The sequence below is a fragment of the Coregonus clupeaformis genome, chromosome 30, assembly GCF_020615455.1.
Source record: "Coregonus clupeaformis isolate EN_2021a chromosome 30, ASM2061545v1, whole genome shotgun sequence".
Lineage (NCBI taxonomy): Eukaryota > Metazoa > Chordata > Actinopteri > Salmoniformes > Salmonidae > Coregonus > Coregonus clupeaformis.
In genome coordinates, this window is record NC_059221.1 from 31,666,715 (window position 1) to 31,686,348 (window position 19,634).

Here is a 19,634-nt window from a genome sequence, read left to right on the forward strand (position 1 = left end):
TGTGTGTTATTTGAGGAAGCCTTTATAGAGCAGGTGTGAGCGGCTGGTCTCTCTCTCATTTTCCAGACAGAAGAGCAGGTCCCTGAGGTTGACCCTGGTGATGCGCTGGCGCTGAGGCCTGGAGCCTCCGCTATTGTACACACCTGACGGAGAGGGACCAGAGCAAGAATCCTGAAGAGAGAGAGAGAGAGGAGGGAGGGAGGGAGAAGGGGAGAGAGAGGTGGGGGAAGACAGAGAAAGTAAAGTAATCCATGTTGATCTTCAAAAATATGTGTATGCATAAACTGCTATCAACTAAAAGCATTGTTTTCTTTGTTAAGATCAATCAAGAGTCAATGATCCAGCCCACAGTACTGGTCTATGTTTGGTTATGATACTCTACCTCAGCCCCGGCTCCGCTGACGGGGGAGTTCATTTTCCGTTTCTTCCTGGGGCCGATGGCTGCCAGGGCCGTCATGTTGGCCTCCTTCTGCCTGATCTGATTCAGCTCCTGCTGCTGCATCTAGAACACACACACACACACAGGGACCAGGCATTACAATACAAGACTCCTGTGCCTGAAGACAGAGACACATGACATGCTCACACACATACCCGCACCCACTATACATGAACATCTTGACACACAAAGAGTATGAGAAACACTACAATTCATTCACATACGACATGTTACGCTAATGCTACACACACTATGTATACAGCTACACAAACCCTGTACTCTCACCTCTTTAGCCTTCTGTTTAAGCCGAAGCTGCTCTGGGTCCTCTTGCCGTGATCGAGACTGGGGGAGGAAAGAGGCACAGTATTCAGCATCACCACTACTGGCACTTACAGTATATGACCACTAGATGGCACAAACTGCTATACATCAGTTACCTTAGCTGCCTTCATCAGGATCTCTCTCTCCTGCTCCTCCTTCCTCTGTTTCTCCATCTGATCCAGCTGCTCAAAGAACTTCAGCTGGGCTCGCACGTCACTCACCTGTTCATACTTATCATCCTCCTGAAGGAGAGATAGAGAGAGGGGGAGGGAGGGAGAGGGGGAGGGAGAGAGAGGGGGAGGGGGAGGGAGATAGAGGGGGAGGGAGATAGAGGGGGAGGGGGATGGAGGGGGAGGGGGAGAAGATAAATAATGAATTACGAGGGTAAAATGGTTCATTTTACATTTTAGTCATTTAGCAGACGCTCTTATCCAGAGTTAGTGAGTGCATACATTTTTTCATACTGGCCCCCCGTGGGAATCGAACCCACAACCCTGGCGTTGCAAACACCATGCTCTACCAACTGAGCTACATGGGACCATGGTTCAATCAGATATTATCATTGGCATCATCAAATTATTTCAGCACTTTTTGCGAACCCGTTGCCATTAGCACCAGTGAAGATGAAAGACCAAATCACAACCCCGTTTTGACTAAATATAACATACAACTTCAATAGCTCATTAAATAACTTCTCTAGTGAACCTCTTCCACACAAACACCCACAGAAGCTATGTTCTCTCACCTTGAAGGTGATGTTTTTCTGCTGCGCCACCTCCGTCACTTTCTCCAGCAGGTTCTGCAGCCGCTGCTGTGTAGCATGGGAAACGTAGTTGATCACCTCCGGCCCCAGGTCAGTCACCCCTAACCTCCTGCCTGTTACAACACAACAGGACAGGAGATGTCAGAGATTTTAGGTATAGAATGTGTGTGTGTGTGTGCGTGTTGTGTCTGTGTCTGTGTGTGTGTGTGGTGTGTCTGTGTGTGTGTGTGTGGTATGTGTGTGTGTGTGTGGTGTGTCTGGTGTGTCTGTGTGTGTGTGTGGTGTGTCTGTGTGTGTGTGTGTGTGTGTGTGGTGTGTCTGTATGGTGTGTCTGTGTGTGTGTATGGTGTGTCTGTGTGTGTGTATGGTGTGTCTGTGTGTGTGTATGGTGTGTCTGTGTGTGTGTGGTGTGTCTGTGTGTGTGTGGTGTGTCTGTGTGTGTGTGGTGTGTCTGTGTGTGTGTATGTGCGTGTCTCACCTATCTCATGTACTCTCTGTGTTAGTGAGGAGGTGTAGAGGAAGGCCTCGTCCTTACAGGAGCGGGTCACCGCGCCGACCATCTCAGAGTTGGTTGCCAGAATGCGGGCACTCTCCTCTGATAGGTTGACTCCAGCCATAGAGGCCACGTCATTTATGTCATCATCATCCCTGGATGGAGGGAGAGAAACTGTTTATAAGGCCTCATTTTAACGAAATCATCGGATTTGTACATGGATGTCTGTGTGTGTGTGTGTTTTGTGTTTACTTGAAGATTCCTCCGCCTGCCTCCTGCCTGTTTTTCTGTACTACGTGGAGCATAGACTGGGGCCCCAGTGTTACCTTGGCCCCTGGTGCTAGAGCCTGCTTCACTACAGGAACTGAGAGCGAGAGGGACAGAAGGAGAGAGCGAAGGGAACAGTTACATAACAGACAGACACTATACCTTTATTCAGCCTCCTAACCCTTTCATATCATATATCATAATTCATCAATAAATAATTTACTTTGTCTTGGTAGAGTTGCTGTGAGCAGAAGAGTGAAGCGGACCTCAAGAGGAAGTGAGATGGAGGAAGAAAACATTTCACAGATGAGAGAGCTTTCTATGGGTCCCTCAAACCCCATCCATCAATAGACGTGATCAATATAGCATGCAGTTATATACATATGTCACAAGGGGCAGTGTTTCTATACAGTCCCTGGTCAGTGAAGCCAGCAAGGCAAGCCAGGGGGACAGTGGACACACGGACACACACACACACAGCAGCAGCAGCACTTATCACATCACTGCCGTCTCCACTAGCTAATAGCTGCCGGTCACATACAGAACCAATACACTTCTTTCTGTCTGTTGCCTTTGATCACAGACACTGCTAATTGGCATTGTTCACACCATGTGTGTTTGTCCCAGAGCCTCCCAGCCCAGTGGAAAAATACCTCACACAGGAAAGATCCAATCCTGCACATGAGTCGTATCACATTCTACAGTGATGGTGTATCAAAGCACTAGATAATAAGATAAAGATTAATAAGGTAATACAAACTACTATTAGGCCTATAGTATATTTTATCCTTTGTATAAACAATATTTATATTAGAGATGTTCACGTATGATGAGTACACAAACGCACGCATCAAACACACAGGCAAAATGCAGTTAATAGAGTCGATGTCTGCGCCCCCGCGGAAATCTAATTAGCGTAATAATAAAAATCACCATGAAGATCTGTCAGTTTAAGCTGGAGATATGTTTTTTTTGCATTGGATGCGTCTCAATCCGAGATATCGCACTTCCCCATCTGCGGTGAAACAGTTTGGGCTACACACTCTGTGGAAAGGTGAAACTCACGAAAACGTACAGGTCCCCCCCGTACCAGTTGGAAAAAATGAATGGAAGTACAGTGCATTCGGAAAGTATTCTGACCCCTTGATTTTTTCAACATTTTGTTACGTTACAGCCTTATTCTAAAATGGATTTAAAAAATAAATAATCCTCAATCTACACACAATACCCCATAATGACAAAGCGAAAACAGTTTATTAGAATTTTTGCAAATGTATAAAAAAACAAAAAACAGAAATACCTTGTTTACATAAGTATTCAGACTCTTTCCTATGACACTCGAAATTGAGCTCCGGTGCATCCTGTTTCCATTTATCATCCTTGAGATGTTTCTACAACTTGTGGCCTCCATCATTCTTAAATGGAAGAAGTTTGGAACCACCAAGACTCTTCCTAGAGCTGGCTGCCCGGCCAAACGGAGCAATCGGGGGAGAAGGGCCTTGGTCAGGGAGGTGACCAAGAACCCAAAGTTCACTCTGACAGAGCTCCAGAGATCCTCTGTGGAGATGGGAGAACATTCCAGAAAGACAACCATCTCTCCAGCACTCCACCAATCAGACCTTTATGGTAGAGTGGCCAGAAGGATGCCACTCCTCAGTAAAAGGCACATGACAGCCCGCTTGGAGTTTGCCAAAAGGCACCTCAAGGACTCTCAGACCATGAGAAACAAGACGCTCTGGTCTGATGAAACCAAGATTGAACTCTTTGGCCTGAATGCCAAGTGTCACGTCTGGAGGAAAACTGGCACCATCCCTACAGTGAAGCATGGTGGTGGCAGCATCATGCTGTGGGGATGTGCTTTTCAGCGGCAGGGACTGGGAGACTAGTCAGGATCGAGGGAAAGATGAACGGAGCAAAGTACAAAGAGATCCTTGATGAAAATCAGAGCGCTCAGGACCTCAGACTGAGGCGAAGGTTCACCTTCCAACAGGACAACAACCCTAAGCACACAGCCAAGAAAATGCAGGACTGGCTTCGGGACAAGTCTCTGAATGTCCTTGAGTGGCCCAGCCAGAGCCCGGACTTGAACCTGATCGAACATCTCTGGAGAGACCTGAAAATAGCTGTGTAGCGACGCTCCCCATCCAACCTGACAGAGCTTGAGAAGAATGGGAGAAACTCCCTAAATACAAGTGTGCCAAGCTTGTAGCGTAATACCCAAGAAGACTTGCGGCTGTAATCGCTGCCAAAGTTGCTTCAACAAAGTTCTGAGTGAAGGGTCTGAATACTTACGTAAATGTGATATTTCCGTTTTTTATTTGTAATAAATTTGCAAACATTTCTAAAAACCTGTTTTGCTTTGTCATTATGGAGTATTGTGTGTAGATTGATGAGGGGAAAAAAACTATTTTATCCATTTAAGAATAAGGCTGTCACGGGGTCTGAATACTTTCCGAATGCACTATATACTGTATATGGAGACTTTAGTGCCAAAAATAAGGGGTTGTATATATATCCACACTACCAGTCAAAAGTTTGGGCACACCTACTCATTCCAGGATTTTTCTTTATTTTTACATTGTAGAATAATAGTGAAGACATCAAAACTATTAAATAACACATATGGAATCATGTAGTAACCCAAAAAGTGGTAAACAAATCAAAATATATTTGAGATTCTTCAAATAGCAACCCTTTGCCTTGATGACAGCTTTGCACACTCTTGGCATTCTCTCAACCAGCTTCATGAGGTAGTCACCTGGAATGCATTTCAATTAACAGGTGTGCCTTCTTAAAAGTGAATTTGTGGAATTTCTTTCCTTCTTAATGTGTTTGAGCCAATCAGTTGTGTTGTGACAAGGTAGGGAGGGTACCTCCAGGCTGTGTAAGGGCTTTTTACCAAGAAGGAGAGTGATGGAGTGCTGCATCAGATGACCTGGCCTCCATAATCCACCAACCTCAACCCAATTGAGATGGTTTGGGATGAGCCGAACAGCAGAGTGAAGGAAAAGCAGCCAACAAGTGCCCAGCATATGTGGGAACTCCTTCAAGACTGTTGGAAAAGCATTCCAGGTGAAGCTGGTTGAGAGAATGCCAAGTGTGCAAAGCTGTAATCAAGGCAAAGGGCGGTTACTTTGAAGAATCTCAAATATATTTTGATTTGTTTATTTCATAGTTTTGATGTCTAAAAATGGGACACAGACAATACAAAACAAACACACACACACCTGTCTGCAGCTGTTTGACCACCTGCGGCTGTCCCATGATGATGCGACTGTGGTGCTGGCCTTGGAGCGTAACCATGGGTGACTGGGCCAGAGTCACCTGAGGCCTCGCCATTGCCCCCTGCTGTTGAGGAACCATCTACAGAGAGAGAGAGACCAAAGAGAGAGAGCCAAAGAGAAAGAGACGAGAGACCAACCAGAGAGGCCAGAGAAAGAGACCAGAGAGAGAGAGAGAAAGAGAGGCCAGAGAGAGACAGAGCCCAGAGAGAGAGAGATACCAGAGAGAGAGGCCAGAGAGAGACCAGAGAGAGAGACACCAGAGAGAGAGAGGGAGAGGCCAGAGAGGCCAGAAAGAGAGGCCAGAGATGGAGAGAGAGAGAGGCCAGAGAGAGAGAGAGGCCGGACAGTGAGAGAGACCAGAGAGAGGCCAGAAAGTGAGAGACCAGAGAGAAAGAGACAAGAGACCAGAGAGAGAGCCAGAGAGACCACAGAGAGGCCAGAGAGCCAAGAGAGTGACCAGAGAGAGCCCAGAGTGAAAAAGACAGAGTGAGAGAGAGACCAGAGACCAGAGAGAGAGAGAGAGAGACAGAGAGAGACCAGAGAGAGAGAGAGAAAACAGAAAGAGAGAAAGCGAGAGAGGCCAGAGGAAGAAAGAGAGCAGACCTGAACCTTACTGTACAGGCTCGGGTATTTCCTTTTCACATTGTCCTTTCCAGTATGGTTTCAGCAACTATGTGGCTGCGTAACCAGGCCAGCCGACTGCAGCTCGGCTTGGCCAAGTAGCGTGAAAAGGGTGATACACTTGGGGTCATCCCTCAACATAACATACAGTCATATAGACTTCATATGACATTAAAACAACAAGGCACCCCGCCTATACAATAGGGGAAACACACAGTGGAGTATCATTAGGATATAGTATACCAGGCCAGGCTTGCTATGAGGCGTCTGGGCCAGGCTGATGACAGGAGACTGGTGCACGGTCCCTTTGGCCCCAGGGCTGCTGCTGTTGAGAGGGGATCTCTGTGCGGCAGCCATGCCCCCCAGCACCACAGCAGTCAAGGCCTTGGAGGAGGCGACAGGCTGGGCGCTAGCCTGAGGCAGCTGGCTCTGCTGGATGAAGGCTGCCGAGTCTGGGGTCATTTGACGCAGTGCAGGAAGACTCCTCTGGAGATGGGGAGGAAGAACACAATTCATTCTCTCATCTACAGTATATTGCATCGTTGGCCACTTGAATTTGTTTGTGTGTATAGCTACAGATGAAGTCGGAAGTTTACATACACTTAGGTTGGAGTCATTAAAACCCGTTTTTCAACCACTCCACAATTTTCTTGTTAACAAACTATAGTTTTGTCAAGTCGGTTAGGACATCTACTTTGTGCATGACACAAGTAATTTTTACAACAATTGTTTACAGACAGATTATTTCACTTATAATTCACTGTATCACAATTTCAGTGGGTCAGAAGTTTACATACACTAAGTTGACTGTGCCTTTAAACAGCTTGGAAAATTCCAGAAAATGATGTCATGGCTTTAGAAGCTTCTGATAAGCTAATTGATATAATTTGAGTCAAATGGAGGTGTACCTGTGGATGTATTTCAAGGCCTACCTTCAAACTCAGTGCCTCATTGCTTGACATCATGGGAAAATCAAAAGAAATCAGCCAAGACCTCAGAAAAAGAATTGTAGACCTCCACAAGTCTGGTTCATCCTTGGGAGCAATTTCCAAACGCCTGAAGGTACCACGTTCATCTGTACAAACAATAGTACGCAAGTATAAACACCATGGGACCGCGCAGCCGTCATACCGCTCAGGAAGGAGACGCGTTCTGTCTCCTAGAGATTAACGTACTTTGGTGCGAAAAGTGCAAATCAATCCCAGAACAACAGAAAAAGGACCTTGTGAAGATGGTGGAGGAAACAGGTACAAAAGTATCTATGTCCACAGTAAAACGAGTCCTATATCGACATAACCTGAAATGCCGCTCAGCAAGGAAGAAGCCACTGCTCCAAAACCACCATAAAAAAGCCAGACTACGGTTTGCAACTACACATGGGGACAAAGATCGTACTTTTTGGAGAAATGTCCTCTGGTCTGATGGAACAAAAATATAACTGTTTGGCCATAATGACCATCGTTATGTTTGGAGGAAAAAGGGGGTTCTTGCAAGCCGAAGAACACCATCCCAACCGTGAAGCACGGGGGTGGCAGCATCATGCTGTGGGGGTGCTTTGCTGCAGGAGGGACTGGTGCATTTCACAAAATAGATGGCATCATGAGGAAGGAAAATTATGTGAAAATATTGAAGCAACATCTCAAGACATCAGTCAGGAAGTTAAAGCTTGGTCGCAAATGGGTCTTCCAAATGGACAATGACCCCAAGCATACTTCCAACGTTGTGGCAAAATGGCTTAAGGACAACAAAGTCAAGGTATTGGAGTGGCCATCACAAAGCCCTGACCTCAATCCTATTGAAGATGTGTGGGCAGAACTGAAAAAGCGTGTGCGAGCAAGGAGGCCTACAAACCTGACTCAGTTACACCAACTCTGTCAGGAGGAATGGGCCAAAATTCACCCAACATATTGTGGGAAGCTTGTGGAAGGCTACCCGAAACGTTTGACCCAAGTTAAACAATTTAAAGGCAATGCTACCAAATACTAATTGAATGTATGTAAACTTCTGACCTACTGGGAACGTGATGAAAGAAATAAAAGCTGAAATAAATAATTCTCTCTACTATTATTCTGACATTTCACATTCTTAAAATAAAGTGGTGATCCTAACTGACAGGGAATCTTTACTAGGATTAAATGTCAGGAATTGTGAAAAACTGAGTTTAAATGTATTTGGCTAAGGTGTATGTATGTAAACTTCCGACTTCAACTGTAGCTACATTAGAAGGGAAAAGCCATCAGTCTCACCTTGAGGAAAGGCACGAGATATGGCTGAGGAGAGGAGTTGAGCTCCCGGTATAACTGACTGGTGAAGTCCTCCGCTTCGATCTTACCCTCCTGCGGTGGTAGAAAAACAGACAATGTAGAAAGACAGAGTGAGAAAAATAGTGAGAGTGAGTGCAAGAGACAGAGAGATAGACACATACGGCCAGACAGATGACCAGACAGGCGTACCAGCAGGCTCTTGACTAACTCCTTGACGTTGGCTGTGGTCTCAGGCGACTGCTTCCCGCTAGATGCCAGCTTGATCAGCGTGGACAGGAAGTTCTTACACTTCTTCACGTTCTCCAGGATCTCCTACACACACAAATACACAAGTTAGGACCACTGCATGACTATTTAGGAGTAGACAAATGCTGGAAGGAGGGAGTAGATGAGTGTTGTCTGACCGTGGTAGAAGCGACTATGGGGGTGCCTGGTGTCCCAGTAGTTCCAGGGGTCCCTGCTCTCTGGGTGACTGCTGCCGAGCCAGGCTGTACTGGGGCCTGACCTGGGGTGGCAGCCACCCCACCCAGCATAATGGTGTTCTATAGGAGATGGGTCAGAGGAAGCAGGGTATGAAAGGAGACTAAGGGGGGAGATTGAAGAGAATGGAAGAGAATAGGGGGATGAGTTGTGTACCTACCTGCTGTAGTACAGGAGGCCTCTGGAGGGTAGTGGTGGCCTGGACAGCAGTCTGGGCCGGGGAGCCCTGCTTAGTGATGGTGGTGGGGGTCACTTGACGGGCCATCATGGGCATCCCTGGAGCCTGCAGGACAGAGGAGAGGACAAGGGTTCAGGATGTCACACTGTGATCTCTCCATCACTGTAGGTAAGAGATGATTTGTGTGTGTGTGTGTGTGTGTGTGTGTGTGTGTGTGTGTGTGTGTGTACCTGTACAGAGGTGATCTGGACAGGGGGAGTGCTGGTGGGGGTGGCTGCCCGTGGGGTCATGGCGCTCTGGGACTGGGACTGGGCCTGCATCTGGGCCAGGGTCTGCTGGTGGATCATCAAAAGTTGCCCACTCTCACTGCGCACCAGCACCATGCCTGCACAGGGCATGGAGGAGTCAGGGGTAAGAAGTCAAACAGGGGTCATAGATCAACAGACAGACACTTACTGGCTAAATACAAATACATATCTTATTAATAACTATGGAACACTTTGTTTGGTTAGAAAATACAGTGTTAGCCACTCTTCGCAGAAAAGTGACAATAAAAAAGCACTTATCACAACAACAACAAAAAAACGTTCAGCTCTCAGTGGAGAGCTTAACTAGAGCTAGCATTGTTAGACAGAACCTGTGAGACATGCAACTCCCACAGAAAATTTGACACGTGCATGAAACTACGTTACATGATGCGCTATGGTGTCAGCGTGCCTATTGATAATCGATCCATGGTATGTGTGCCAGGGTAGCCTGTGTGTGATTTTACAGGCGACACAAGTAGGCAGAATCAATAGAACGTTCCCACAGGTCAGTGTGCTCGTGGAGCATAAACAACTGACAGCAAAACACACATGCACAGGGAGTTTTGTCTGATAAACCAAAGGTGCAGCAGCGATGTCAACTGTAGCTGATACAACATAGCGAATGTTAACTACAAGTTTGCAAAAAAGTTTATGTTTCACAGAGAGTGTTGAAAATAAACACTATGCTGCCAGCAAGCTACATTGTATCCTCTCTCGACTCACTGTGGCTAACTGACATAGGGTGAAGTCAGCGTTAGTGGGACACTTTTTGGTAGATCGCTATGTAGACAATCAAAATCAGTGTACCCCTACTCAAGTGATGTTTATTTCAATTAATTCAGGTGCTACAACCCCTAAAACAACATCAGATCCCTACTTTTGATGAAGTGTCTTTCAATGCTAGTGGGACACTTAAGTAGATGAAGTGGGACACTATTTTCTCATTAAGAACACAGCGTCCCACTTCACCTGACACTTGTTGTGAAATCATCAATAATACTTTGTAGAGGCTTATAGATAACACACCATCTGTAAAAAAAAAAAAAAAATAAGACAGCCAACTAGACCCTCTCAATGTCCTTGGAAAATGTATTTGGGGACATTCCAAGCTCTTGATGAAAATCTAACTAACAGAGTCTTCACAGCTTTTACTTGATCCTGAAACCCCTCTATTGCCCCACCAAACGATGTCCCCTTTCATAAATCATGCCTCTTCTATCCTCCCTTTCTTACTTGTCATTGGCCTTTCTTTCCTTTCCTACTCTTGCCATTTCCCACTAATTCCATCCACCGTCATCCTATGCTGTTTATGTGCTAAATAGCATCTAGAAACGATTTACAGATGTTAGAAACAACTAAAAGAACATATTTCAATGTATTTTAGAATATCTAATGAAAGAATTCACATTTAAATTGATTAAAAGTTTATTTTGTGTATTTTAATAGCTGTAAAGGTCCCTGTCCCACTATTCAAACACCATTCAGGGTAAGTGGGACACCACTATAATCAGATTTTCATAAATATTATTACTATTTACATGAATGGTTATTATATTTCAAAACACTACCAATAACTATTCATTTTAACATGAAAAGCTAGATTGTTTAATTATAATTTACAGAATGACAGCCTTATCATTATAGTGCAATGTTTCCTATGTATGCCGGTTTTTCATGAGTTTCAACAAGTCACTCCATCTAAGAAACCTGACCACACACACTAAAATGATGTCACACTCACCAAAACCATTTTTTCATGCACAGAACACATTCAGCAACAACCAAATAACATGTGTTGTGATTGGGCTGCAAAATTATAGTACAGTTAAGACAGTACCCTCAAAAAAATGTCCCACTAATGCAGACTTCTCCCTAACTGGCTACTGTACCACGTCAAAACATGCCACATGCTTCAATGAATCAGCTATACAATGTCACCTGAGAATGAAAGTTACCTGGAGGGAGCTGAATGTTTTGGATGTTTGAAGCATTCTGTTGGGGTTGCGGAAGTCTCGGGGAGAACACCTGTGGCACGATCGCCTTTATCCCGCCAGGACTGCCTGCAATAGTCGATGGGATGGAGGTCCTCACATTTTGTAAAACCAGACTTTTTCCTACAACACTGGGGGCGGCGACTTGTGAAGTCGTTTGTATGGTCGTTTTTGGCAACTCCAACTTGTTGATTTGAGCTCCTGAACTTGCAGGGTGGGCAACGTCGACAGATGGTATCAGAACGGTATTATTACTCCCGCTCTGCGAGGTGACTGTTCCGGGTGTTTGCATAGGCGGCCTCACGAGCGTGACAGTGGGCACACCGTTTAGAACAGACAGCTGAGACGATATCACAGGTGAAGTGACAGCATTGTGCATAACAGGTGTTTGAATAACAGTGCTGGAAGTTGAGGGTAAGTTTGTGTTTCCTTTGACCACGGAGCTCGGTCCGTTGTTGACAACCGCGACGGCGGCCACTGTGCTGCCTGCTGAGCACCCCAAAGCGGCAACACTTCCTGAATTATGAGAGTTTATCACAACGCTACTTCCATTTAAAGTTTGTACACCAGCCGCCACAGTTTTTCTGATCCCTACCCCGTGATCGGGAACCACCGTTACCACACCACTGACTGTCCCAGTCTTGCTCGGACTGTGCCCGGCTGTCATGCTCGAGCCCGCCGCCGTCGTCCCGATCGCTGCATACATGGTTGAACCCTGGGACCTCCTACTATTAATGACACCCCCTTGCACGCCAGTCCCTACAGGAGAGGAAACACATGAGAGGGATGGAAATATCGAATATCTATCAATTGAAAATATGCAGCTGTATAAGCAGGAGTTGTCAAATTGTGTGGCTAAAAGAGACGAAAAACTACGTGACCAAAATTAGCTAACCAGTCAGCTATCTTACCTGGTTTAGCAAGCTCTTGTGAAAGTCCCATTTTGCTGTCCTGGACATTGGAATTGCGACCTACAGCGGAGTTGTCAATGTGATTTGCTGCAGACTGGACCCTGACCGAAGAATTTCCACGACCCGATCCCGTGAGCTCAGACTCCAAAGATCCAACTAGATCACTAACTACTTTCTCGTCCACCTCTGTGTTGAAAAAAACATCATCCAGTAAATCGGAGCCCGCCGCCATCTTCACTCTGCTACACAGCTAGTGAGACGCATGCGCCGATTGGATACGCCGTCACTGACATCGGATTCCGGGGTGCGCTGATTGGTTATTGCTAGATTTACAGTTTGGGATGAATTGTTACAAATTGCATTTAAGGAATGCCAGCCGGATGTGATAGCACGGGCGAAAAATTGGGACAACAGTACAGACAGGATTGCATTGGGTAGTTGTACGGCTGGCGTTGCAAATGGAAACGAACCACACGATACGTCGATTATGTTGCCGACTGTACTTATTTTGAATTATTATAGAGGAAATAGAGTGGATTTCTTTGAGCTTTTGAGTTTTTATTCTCGACTCAAAATGGCTGCGTTGTTTTTCAGGCGGTCTGTCCTACAGCTGCTGTTACCGCCCGCACGGGGGCGCGTAATGTGTGCTCGCTGCTGACTGTCAGAACTAGACAGCCAGCTTCGTGCCCACTGACTGACACTGACACCAATGCAGGACAATAAAGCATCTGAAATGTATTTTGTTTTACTGCGTACATGTATGTACCAGTAGCCTATTCATACGTAAGAGATTGATGTACCATGTGATATTTTAACTTTCACTGGGTATGCCAATTTGTAAGTCGCTCTGGATAAGAGCGTCTGCTAAATGACGTAAACGTATGCTGGTGCTATTGAATAATGCGCTCGAGAGAGAATTTGTAGGCTAAATTGAATTTTAATAAAGTTTAATAAAAACATATATAGGCCTATACAATTATTATATATTATTTTGTTTCAGTCATAGTGTATATTTGTTTGGATTAGCCTATTGACATTTAGCCTAGTTTATAGGCTACAATAAATCCTATAGAATGGAATTGCATGAACTCGGAATAGCATATTTCCAGCGACACTTAGCCAATATTCCTTGGCTATATGCCATCAATAACTGTTGCATACAGAGTATAGTTGATGAAGTTCCAATTAACTTGTAGCTATCACTTTTTTCAGAACATGCAATCCAACCATGACTCCTTGAGGCACAGGTGCACCTGTAAATGAGAAGGCGTGGCTCACCTTGGTGTGATGGTCCATAAATTCCCTCTCATGAGCCGCATGTTGTCTTGCTGTCATGTGAATCTAAACATTTTTAAACAACGCAGAGATTAGGCTTCTTGACGATTACTTGTTGCCATCAGTTCACCCGCTACCATGAGCGTCGGGACTCCTTATATCGGCAGTAAAATCGGCTTGATTTCCAAAGCTCTAAATCGGTATGAGGGCATCTTATACACCATTGATACCGTGAATTCAACGGTGGTGTTGACAAAAGGTAAATTATGTGAGCGGCCAAAGAGACGCATATTCACTCTCAGACAGCAGTAGTAGTCAAAGAAGACATGTTTGCTCCTAAAATAAGTCATTGTGATCACATGTGGCACTACAAATAGATGTTGGAGCCCATACTTCACACAGGGACAATGTGGGCTGTGAAAGTAACGTTTCTAGTTTGGTCATTTAGGTCTACTGTTATTGTATTTTACCGGATAGTTTATTTGGTTTGTGTCCAGTTATGTCAATGGATTGCATAGTGAAAACATAACATCTGATTTGGCCTGTCAATTAACTTCCATGATTTCTCTTGTTCATGTGCAGTGAAGTCATTTGGATCAGAGGGCCGACTCACAGACAGGCCAACCCCTCCCAAAGATGACGTCTATGAGTACATCATATTCAGGGGAAGTGATATCAAAGATATCTCATTGTGTGAGCCTCCAAAATCTCACCATGGCCTGCCCCAGGACACTGCCATAGTGCAGGTAGGCAGACAGGCTATGCCTAGCTCGCAAACTCTAGGCGAACTCTGTTCTCAGCCATTAGATTTGCCCAAGACTGCCTAGTGTGAACTACGATACTGACGCTGTGTTTTAGCGTTTAGAAACGTCAATCATCACTTGCGATACTGCTTTTGAAACATATGGCCATTTCATCAGGGAGAAAGAGTCGTTTAAATAATGAGAGACTTACTGTAGCAGTTTTGCACAGATCAATACAGAGTGTTGCCAACTCCTCAGTAAGGAAAGTAGCTATTGGCTGTCCTAAAATACGCTAAATGACGTAATCACCTAATTTGCATAATTGGCCATGTACATGTAATTGTACGCTGTAGGAGAGAGGAAAGCCAGGGCGGGATCAGCCAGCGGCGGCTTCCCGCATGCGCAATTCATTTGCAGTCTGGACGCGGAGGGGTGAACATCTCCTGCTCTGACTGCATCGAGAGGACAGGGCCGCCTGTGAGTGCTTTGGGACCGGAGTAACAAAGCACCCGCTGCTCGTTGAGAAGATTAAGAACAATACGTGCTTTCATGTCGGACTCTCCAATAACACCAGAAAAAGTCGCTAGATTTGTCGCATTTTTAAAAATGTGTCGCTAGAGGGGTCTGAAAACTCGCTAAATATAGCGACAAAGTCGCTAAGTTGGCAACACTGCAGCTATGGGTGCCTCATCCAACAAAACTACACTTCCGCTACATTTCCAGAGTTGGCTTACACAGGCGTTTGGAGCATGCTAGATAGCTAATTAGCACAGGTGGTCGCTTGTCTTCCATCTGTTTTCCATAACATGGAGATATGGCCTTGTGTGAACACTAACCCTAAGGTGTTTATCAATTTAACCTTTTTACTTTTTCAAATGTATTTCTCGGTGTCGTGTAATGAAAGATAATTGCCGTCTGCTTCCCGGACTGTACCGCAAACGACACGTGTTAGTTTAGATTGAGCATCCGGGTATTAACAAAACTCCCCACTACAGAAGACGCCTTCGTCCAATGACTTGTGTAATGTAATTGAGTCATGATCAAGTGCTAGGCTATGCCATGAGGCCGTCCATGTATCAGTGTTTCGAGTAAATTATTTATCAATTTGCTGTATTCTTTCCTCGTTTTTTTTTTTGGGGGGGGGTGGGTGGGGGGGGTTCAGTCATCACTCAGCACATCAGCGTCCTCCTATAATCCAACTCCAGGACCAATCAGTCCCTACAGGATCCCATCTTATAACCAGCTAGCAGCCAACTATCTGCTCAACCAGCAGTATGCTGCAGCCCTTGGTCTGGGTGAGTCAGTGAATAACAGACAGGGAACTGTTGGGAATGATTCAAATTGCAACACTATTCATTTGAATGATAAAATCCATTATCGGGTGCTTGCTTCCAATGATGATATACAACCTCTCTCTTGGACCTGTTCATTCCTGGTCTCCTCAGGTGGAACTCCAGGCCCTCAAGTGAGAAGGGGTCCTATGGTGGAGCAGGCTGTCCAGACTGTGCCTCTAGATGAGCCAGGGCAGAAGAAAGGCCAGAGTGTGTCTCAGGAGCAGCGCAGGGAGACCAGTAGGCCCATGCAGCGAGCTGCACGAGTGAGCCCACAGCCCCAGAGACGCTCTGGACTAGGCAGTAAGCAGACTGGGGGCAAGCTGGGATGGGCTGATGGGGGGGCTCGGTATTTACTTTATCCATGTAGAATATGAAAAATAAAAGGACCTGAATGTGTGTTATTCAGCTTTTGCATCGTAGAAGATGCACTACTTCCCATAGTATGTCAGGCATAATGCCTGATTTTGAATTTTTAAACTAATGTAATTTCACTTGTTTGCTCTGGTTAAGTTGTAGACGTAATAAAAAATTACCCATGTGCAAAAACATACATTCATACTGTAAAACTGAAGGCCAATACTGTATGACTATGTAATGTGATTGACAACTTGTTTTCTACAATCAGGTGGGTCCGATGTACAGCGTCAGCGTACAACTTCCCAATCCCAGAACGAGGCCAATGATGAGAACAGGCCACCACCAAGGAGGAAACAAGGTAATCCCCCACTGTAATGGGTGTCTTTTTAGCTCTTGGGTCAGGGACAAATGTCATTTGCTTTAGATGGTTGTATAGTAAACCCTTTGGTTGTAGAATTTCTCATACCTTAGAATGAATGACTTATCAAATTCTTTCCATTTTGTCCTGCAGGAGCTCGTAGGCCCAGGAATCGTAATCAGGGCCAGCTCCTTGTGAAGAGCTCCAAGCCTAGCACACTCAAGTTTGAGTCAGACTTTGACTTTGATTCTGCAAACGCCCAGTTCAACAAGGAAGAGCTGGAGAGGGAGATGCAGGACAAGTTGAACATCAAAGGTTGGTTGCATTAAAATAACCACAGGTCCGTCACCATGTGACAAATGGGCCTCTGTGCTTTGTACTGTAGTTGCAGGAACGCGGCAATTCGATCATGATTTGGCCATCACTGATTGGGGAAATTACTACAAAAGGGGACTTCTATCTCTGGTGGAAATGTATCCTTTAATTTTTGTCTGGTATCATCTGCAAGCTTTTCAGAACCATGGTTAGTCATTGTTCATCCATGCTTGCATTTTTACTAGAAACAAAGGATGAAGGGAAGGTGAAACCAGGAGTAGAAACTGGTGAGAAGACAGTGGAGAGGGATCCATTTGGGCCCAAGTGCTACTATGACAAGGCCAAATCCTTCTTTGACAACATCTCGTCAGACCATAAATCCAGGTGAATTTATATTTATTTTGTAAATGTGCTCTAAAAGTGACTAACCTGTCTATTATGCTGTCTGAGTCAATTTCATGTCACAAAATGCTTTCGAAGATCTGACTACGTAGTCTCTGTGCTTGTTTAATCATGTTACACTATGACCCAGACGCACTACCTGGGCAGAGGAGAGGAAGCTGAATGTTGAGACCTTTGGGGTTCCTGGCCGCTTCCTGAGGTTCCGTGGGGGCTACCGCAGCCGGAGAGGGCTAGGGTCAGCACAGCGCCGGCCCTCCCAGCGAGCTGGGACTGGGAGGCTGTGAGGGTCAAGTGAGTAAGGACGTGCGTGTTTATTCAAAAGCCTGGGTACAGTGGGGGAAAACAGTATTTAGTCAGCCACCAATTGTGCAAGTTCTCCCACTTAAAAAGATGAGAGGCCTGTAATTTTCATCATAGGTACACGTCAACTATGACAGACAAAATGAGAGAGAAAAAATCCAGAAAATCATTGTAGGATTTTTAATAAATGTATTTGCAAATTATGGTGGAAAATAAGTATTTGGTCAATAACAAAAGTTTCTCAATACTTTGTTATATACCTTTTGTTGGCAATGACACAGGTCAAACGTTTTCTGTAAGTCTTCACAAGGTTTTCACACACTGTTGCTGGTATTTTGGCCCATTCCTCCATGCAGATCTCCTCTAGAGCAGTGATGTTTTGGGGCTGTCGCTGGGCAACACTGACTTTCAACTCCCTCCAAAGATTTTCTATGGGGTTGAGATCTGGAGACTGGCTAGGCCACTCCAGGACCTTGAAATGCTTCTTACGAAGCCACTCCTTCGTTGCCCGGGCGGTGTGTTTGGGATCATTGTCATGCTGAAAGACCCAGCCACGTTTAATCTTCAATGCCCTTGCTGATGGAAGGAGGTTTTCACTCAAAATCTCACGATACATGGCCCCATTCATTCTTTCCTTTACACGGATCAGTCGTCCTGGTCCCTTTGCAGAAAAACAGCCCTAAAGCATGATGTTTCCACCCCCATGCTTCACAGTAGGTATGGTGTTCTTTGGATGCAACTCAGCATTCTTTGTCCTCCAAACACGACGAGTTGAGTTTTTACCAAAAAGTTATATTTTGGTGTCATCTGACCATATGACATTCTCCCAATCCTCTTCTGGATCATCCAAATGCACTCTAGCAAACTTCAGACGGGCCTGGACATGTACTGGCTTAAGCAGGGGGACACGTCTGGCACTGCAGGATTTGAGTCCCTGGCGGCGTAGTGTGTTACTGATGGTAGGCTTTGTTACTTTGGTCCCAGCTCTCTGCAGGTCATTCACTAGGTCCCCCCGTGTGGTTCTGGGATTTTTGCTCACCGTTCTTGTGATCATTTTGACCCCACGGGGTGAGAACTTGCGTGGAGCCCCAGATCGAGGGAGATTATCAGTGGTCTTGTATGTCTTCCATTTCCTAATAATTGCTCCCACAGTTGATTTCTTCAAACCAAGCTGCTTACCTATTGCAGATTCAGTCTTCCCAGCCTGGTGCAGGTCTACAATTTTGTTTTTGGTGTCCTTTGACAGCTCTTTGGTCTTGGCCATAGTGGAGTTTGGAGTGTGACTGTTTGAGGTTGTGGACAGGTGTCTTTTATACTGATAAGTTCAAACAGGTGCCATTAATACAGGTACCGAGTGGAGGACAGAGGAGCCTCTTAAAGAAGTTACAGGTCTGTGAGAGCCAGAAATCTTGCTTGTTTGTAGGTGACCAAATACTTGTTTTCCACCATAATTTGCAAATAAATTCATAAAAAATCCTACAATGTGATTTTCTGGAAAAAAAAATCTCAATTTGTCTGTCATAGTTGACTTGTACCTGTGATGAATTACAGGCCTCTCTCATCTTTTTAAGTGGGAGAATTTGCACAATTGGTGGCTGACTAAATACTTTTTTCCCCCACTATATATTGCTTGCGACTGCGTCTATCCAGGCAAGGCTAGTAATGTTGTTGTTTTTCTACCCCACAGGCCTCATTTGAAGCTTGGGTTACCTTGTGCTTGAGTTGCCACGACGTGTTTGTGTATGTACATTTGTTTTTGTAGTTAAATATAACATTTTGCAGTCCATTATTTTTCTCTACCAACATGAAGTGTTTTGAAATGAAGAAACATTGAGAATTTATTTTTACTCTTGGGACCCCACACCTGAATAAGTATAGAGAAGCTAAATGCATTGCTGTTTCTTTATTTTCTTTGAGCCTAAGGTACATTTTGGCTTTTGCATTTGAATTTGCCTTTGCTTTTCATCCTTTTCTGTATTCTGATAAATGGATGACATGCAAACTTTCTAAACTATTCAAGGAATCAATTTGAAGATTAAATTGGTGAGGGGGAAATAGTTAAAGGTATTGTTAATATTACTTAATATAATTATATATAACTTAATTAAAACAGAGCAAATGTCTGCCATAAATATTGAATTCCCATGTATTGGTTTGTTTTCTATCATTTTGAGAATAAGTGTTCAATTGTTTAAAATCTAATAAACATGGGAAAAGGCTTATTTTCTTG

At 44.9% G+C, this 19,634-nt stretch overlaps 2 protein-coding genes across 4 annotated transcripts; one reads left to right on the top strand and one right to left on the bottom strand.

Annotated features, from left to right (window-relative positions):
- Positions 1–6: 6 nt before the first annotated feature.
- On the bottom strand, positions 7–13,239 carry LOC121545421 (transcription initiation factor TFIID subunit 4-like). Its single transcript, XM_041855946.2, has 16 exons — positions 12,321–13,239; positions 11,374–12,168; positions 9,341–9,495; positions 9,093–9,215; positions 8,857–8,994; positions 8,642–8,764; positions 8,435–8,524; positions 6,432–6,674; positions 5,511–5,646; positions 2,269–2,380; positions 2,002–2,171; positions 1,506–1,636; positions 877–1,002; positions 725–781; positions 383–502; positions 7–171 (listed from the first exon to the last, which is right to left on the bottom strand). The coding sequence occupies exons 1-16, from the start codon at positions 12,550–12,552 to the stop codon at positions 7–9; spliced, it is 2,916 nt and encodes a 971-aa protein (XP_041711880.1). The 5' UTR covers positions 12,553–13,239.
- A 406-nt stretch (positions 13,240–13,645) lies between these two features.
- On the top strand, positions 13,646–19,626 carry LOC121545422 (protein LSM14 homolog B). 3 transcript variants are annotated; one of them, XM_041855948.1, is made up of 9 exons: positions 13,646–13,854; positions 14,178–14,341; positions 15,501–15,633; positions 15,784–15,972; positions 16,298–16,387; positions 16,541–16,702; positions 16,948–17,086; positions 17,235–17,407; positions 19,092–19,626. In XM_041855948.1, exons 1-8 carry the CDS (start codon positions 13,734–13,736, stop codon positions 17,386–17,388), a joined length of 1,152 nt encoding a protein of 383 aa, XP_041711882.1. In that variant the 5' UTR covers positions 13,646–13,733; the 3' UTR covers positions 17,389–17,407; positions 19,092–19,626. The 3 variants fall into 3 exon arrangements, with proteins under 3 accessions (XP_041711882.1, XP_041711883.1, XP_041711881.1); XM_041855949.1 differs by having other exon boundaries at positions 17,235–17,399; XM_041855947.1 differs by having other exon boundaries at positions 17,235–17,395.
- Positions 19,627–19,634: the final 8 nt, after the last annotated feature.

Coding starts and splice junctions, on each gene's coding strand:
- LOC121545421 (XM_041855946.2), bottom strand. CDS start 12,552: ATGGCGGCGGGCTCCGATTTACTGGATGATGTTTTTTTCAACACAGAG. Junction 2,172..2,268: donor GCAGGCGGAGGAATCTTCAA/GTAAACACAAAA, acceptor CCCTCCATCCAG/GGATGATGATGACATAAATG. Junction 503..724: donor TTAAACAGAAGGCTAAAGAG/GTGAGAGTACAG, acceptor TGTGTGTTCTAG/ATGCAGCAGCAGGAGCTGAA.
- LOC121545422 (XM_041855948.1), top strand. CDS start 13,734: ATGAGCGTCGGGACTCCTTATATCGGCAGTAAAATCGGCTTGATTTCC. Junction 13,855..14,177: donor AACGGTGGTGTTGACAAAAG/GTAAATTATGTG, acceptor GTTCATGTGCAG/TGAAGTCATTTGGATCAGAG. Junction 15,634..15,783: donor TGCTGCAGCCCTTGGTCTGG/GTGAGTCAGTGA, acceptor TGGTCTCCTCAG/GTGGAACTCCAGGCCCTCAA.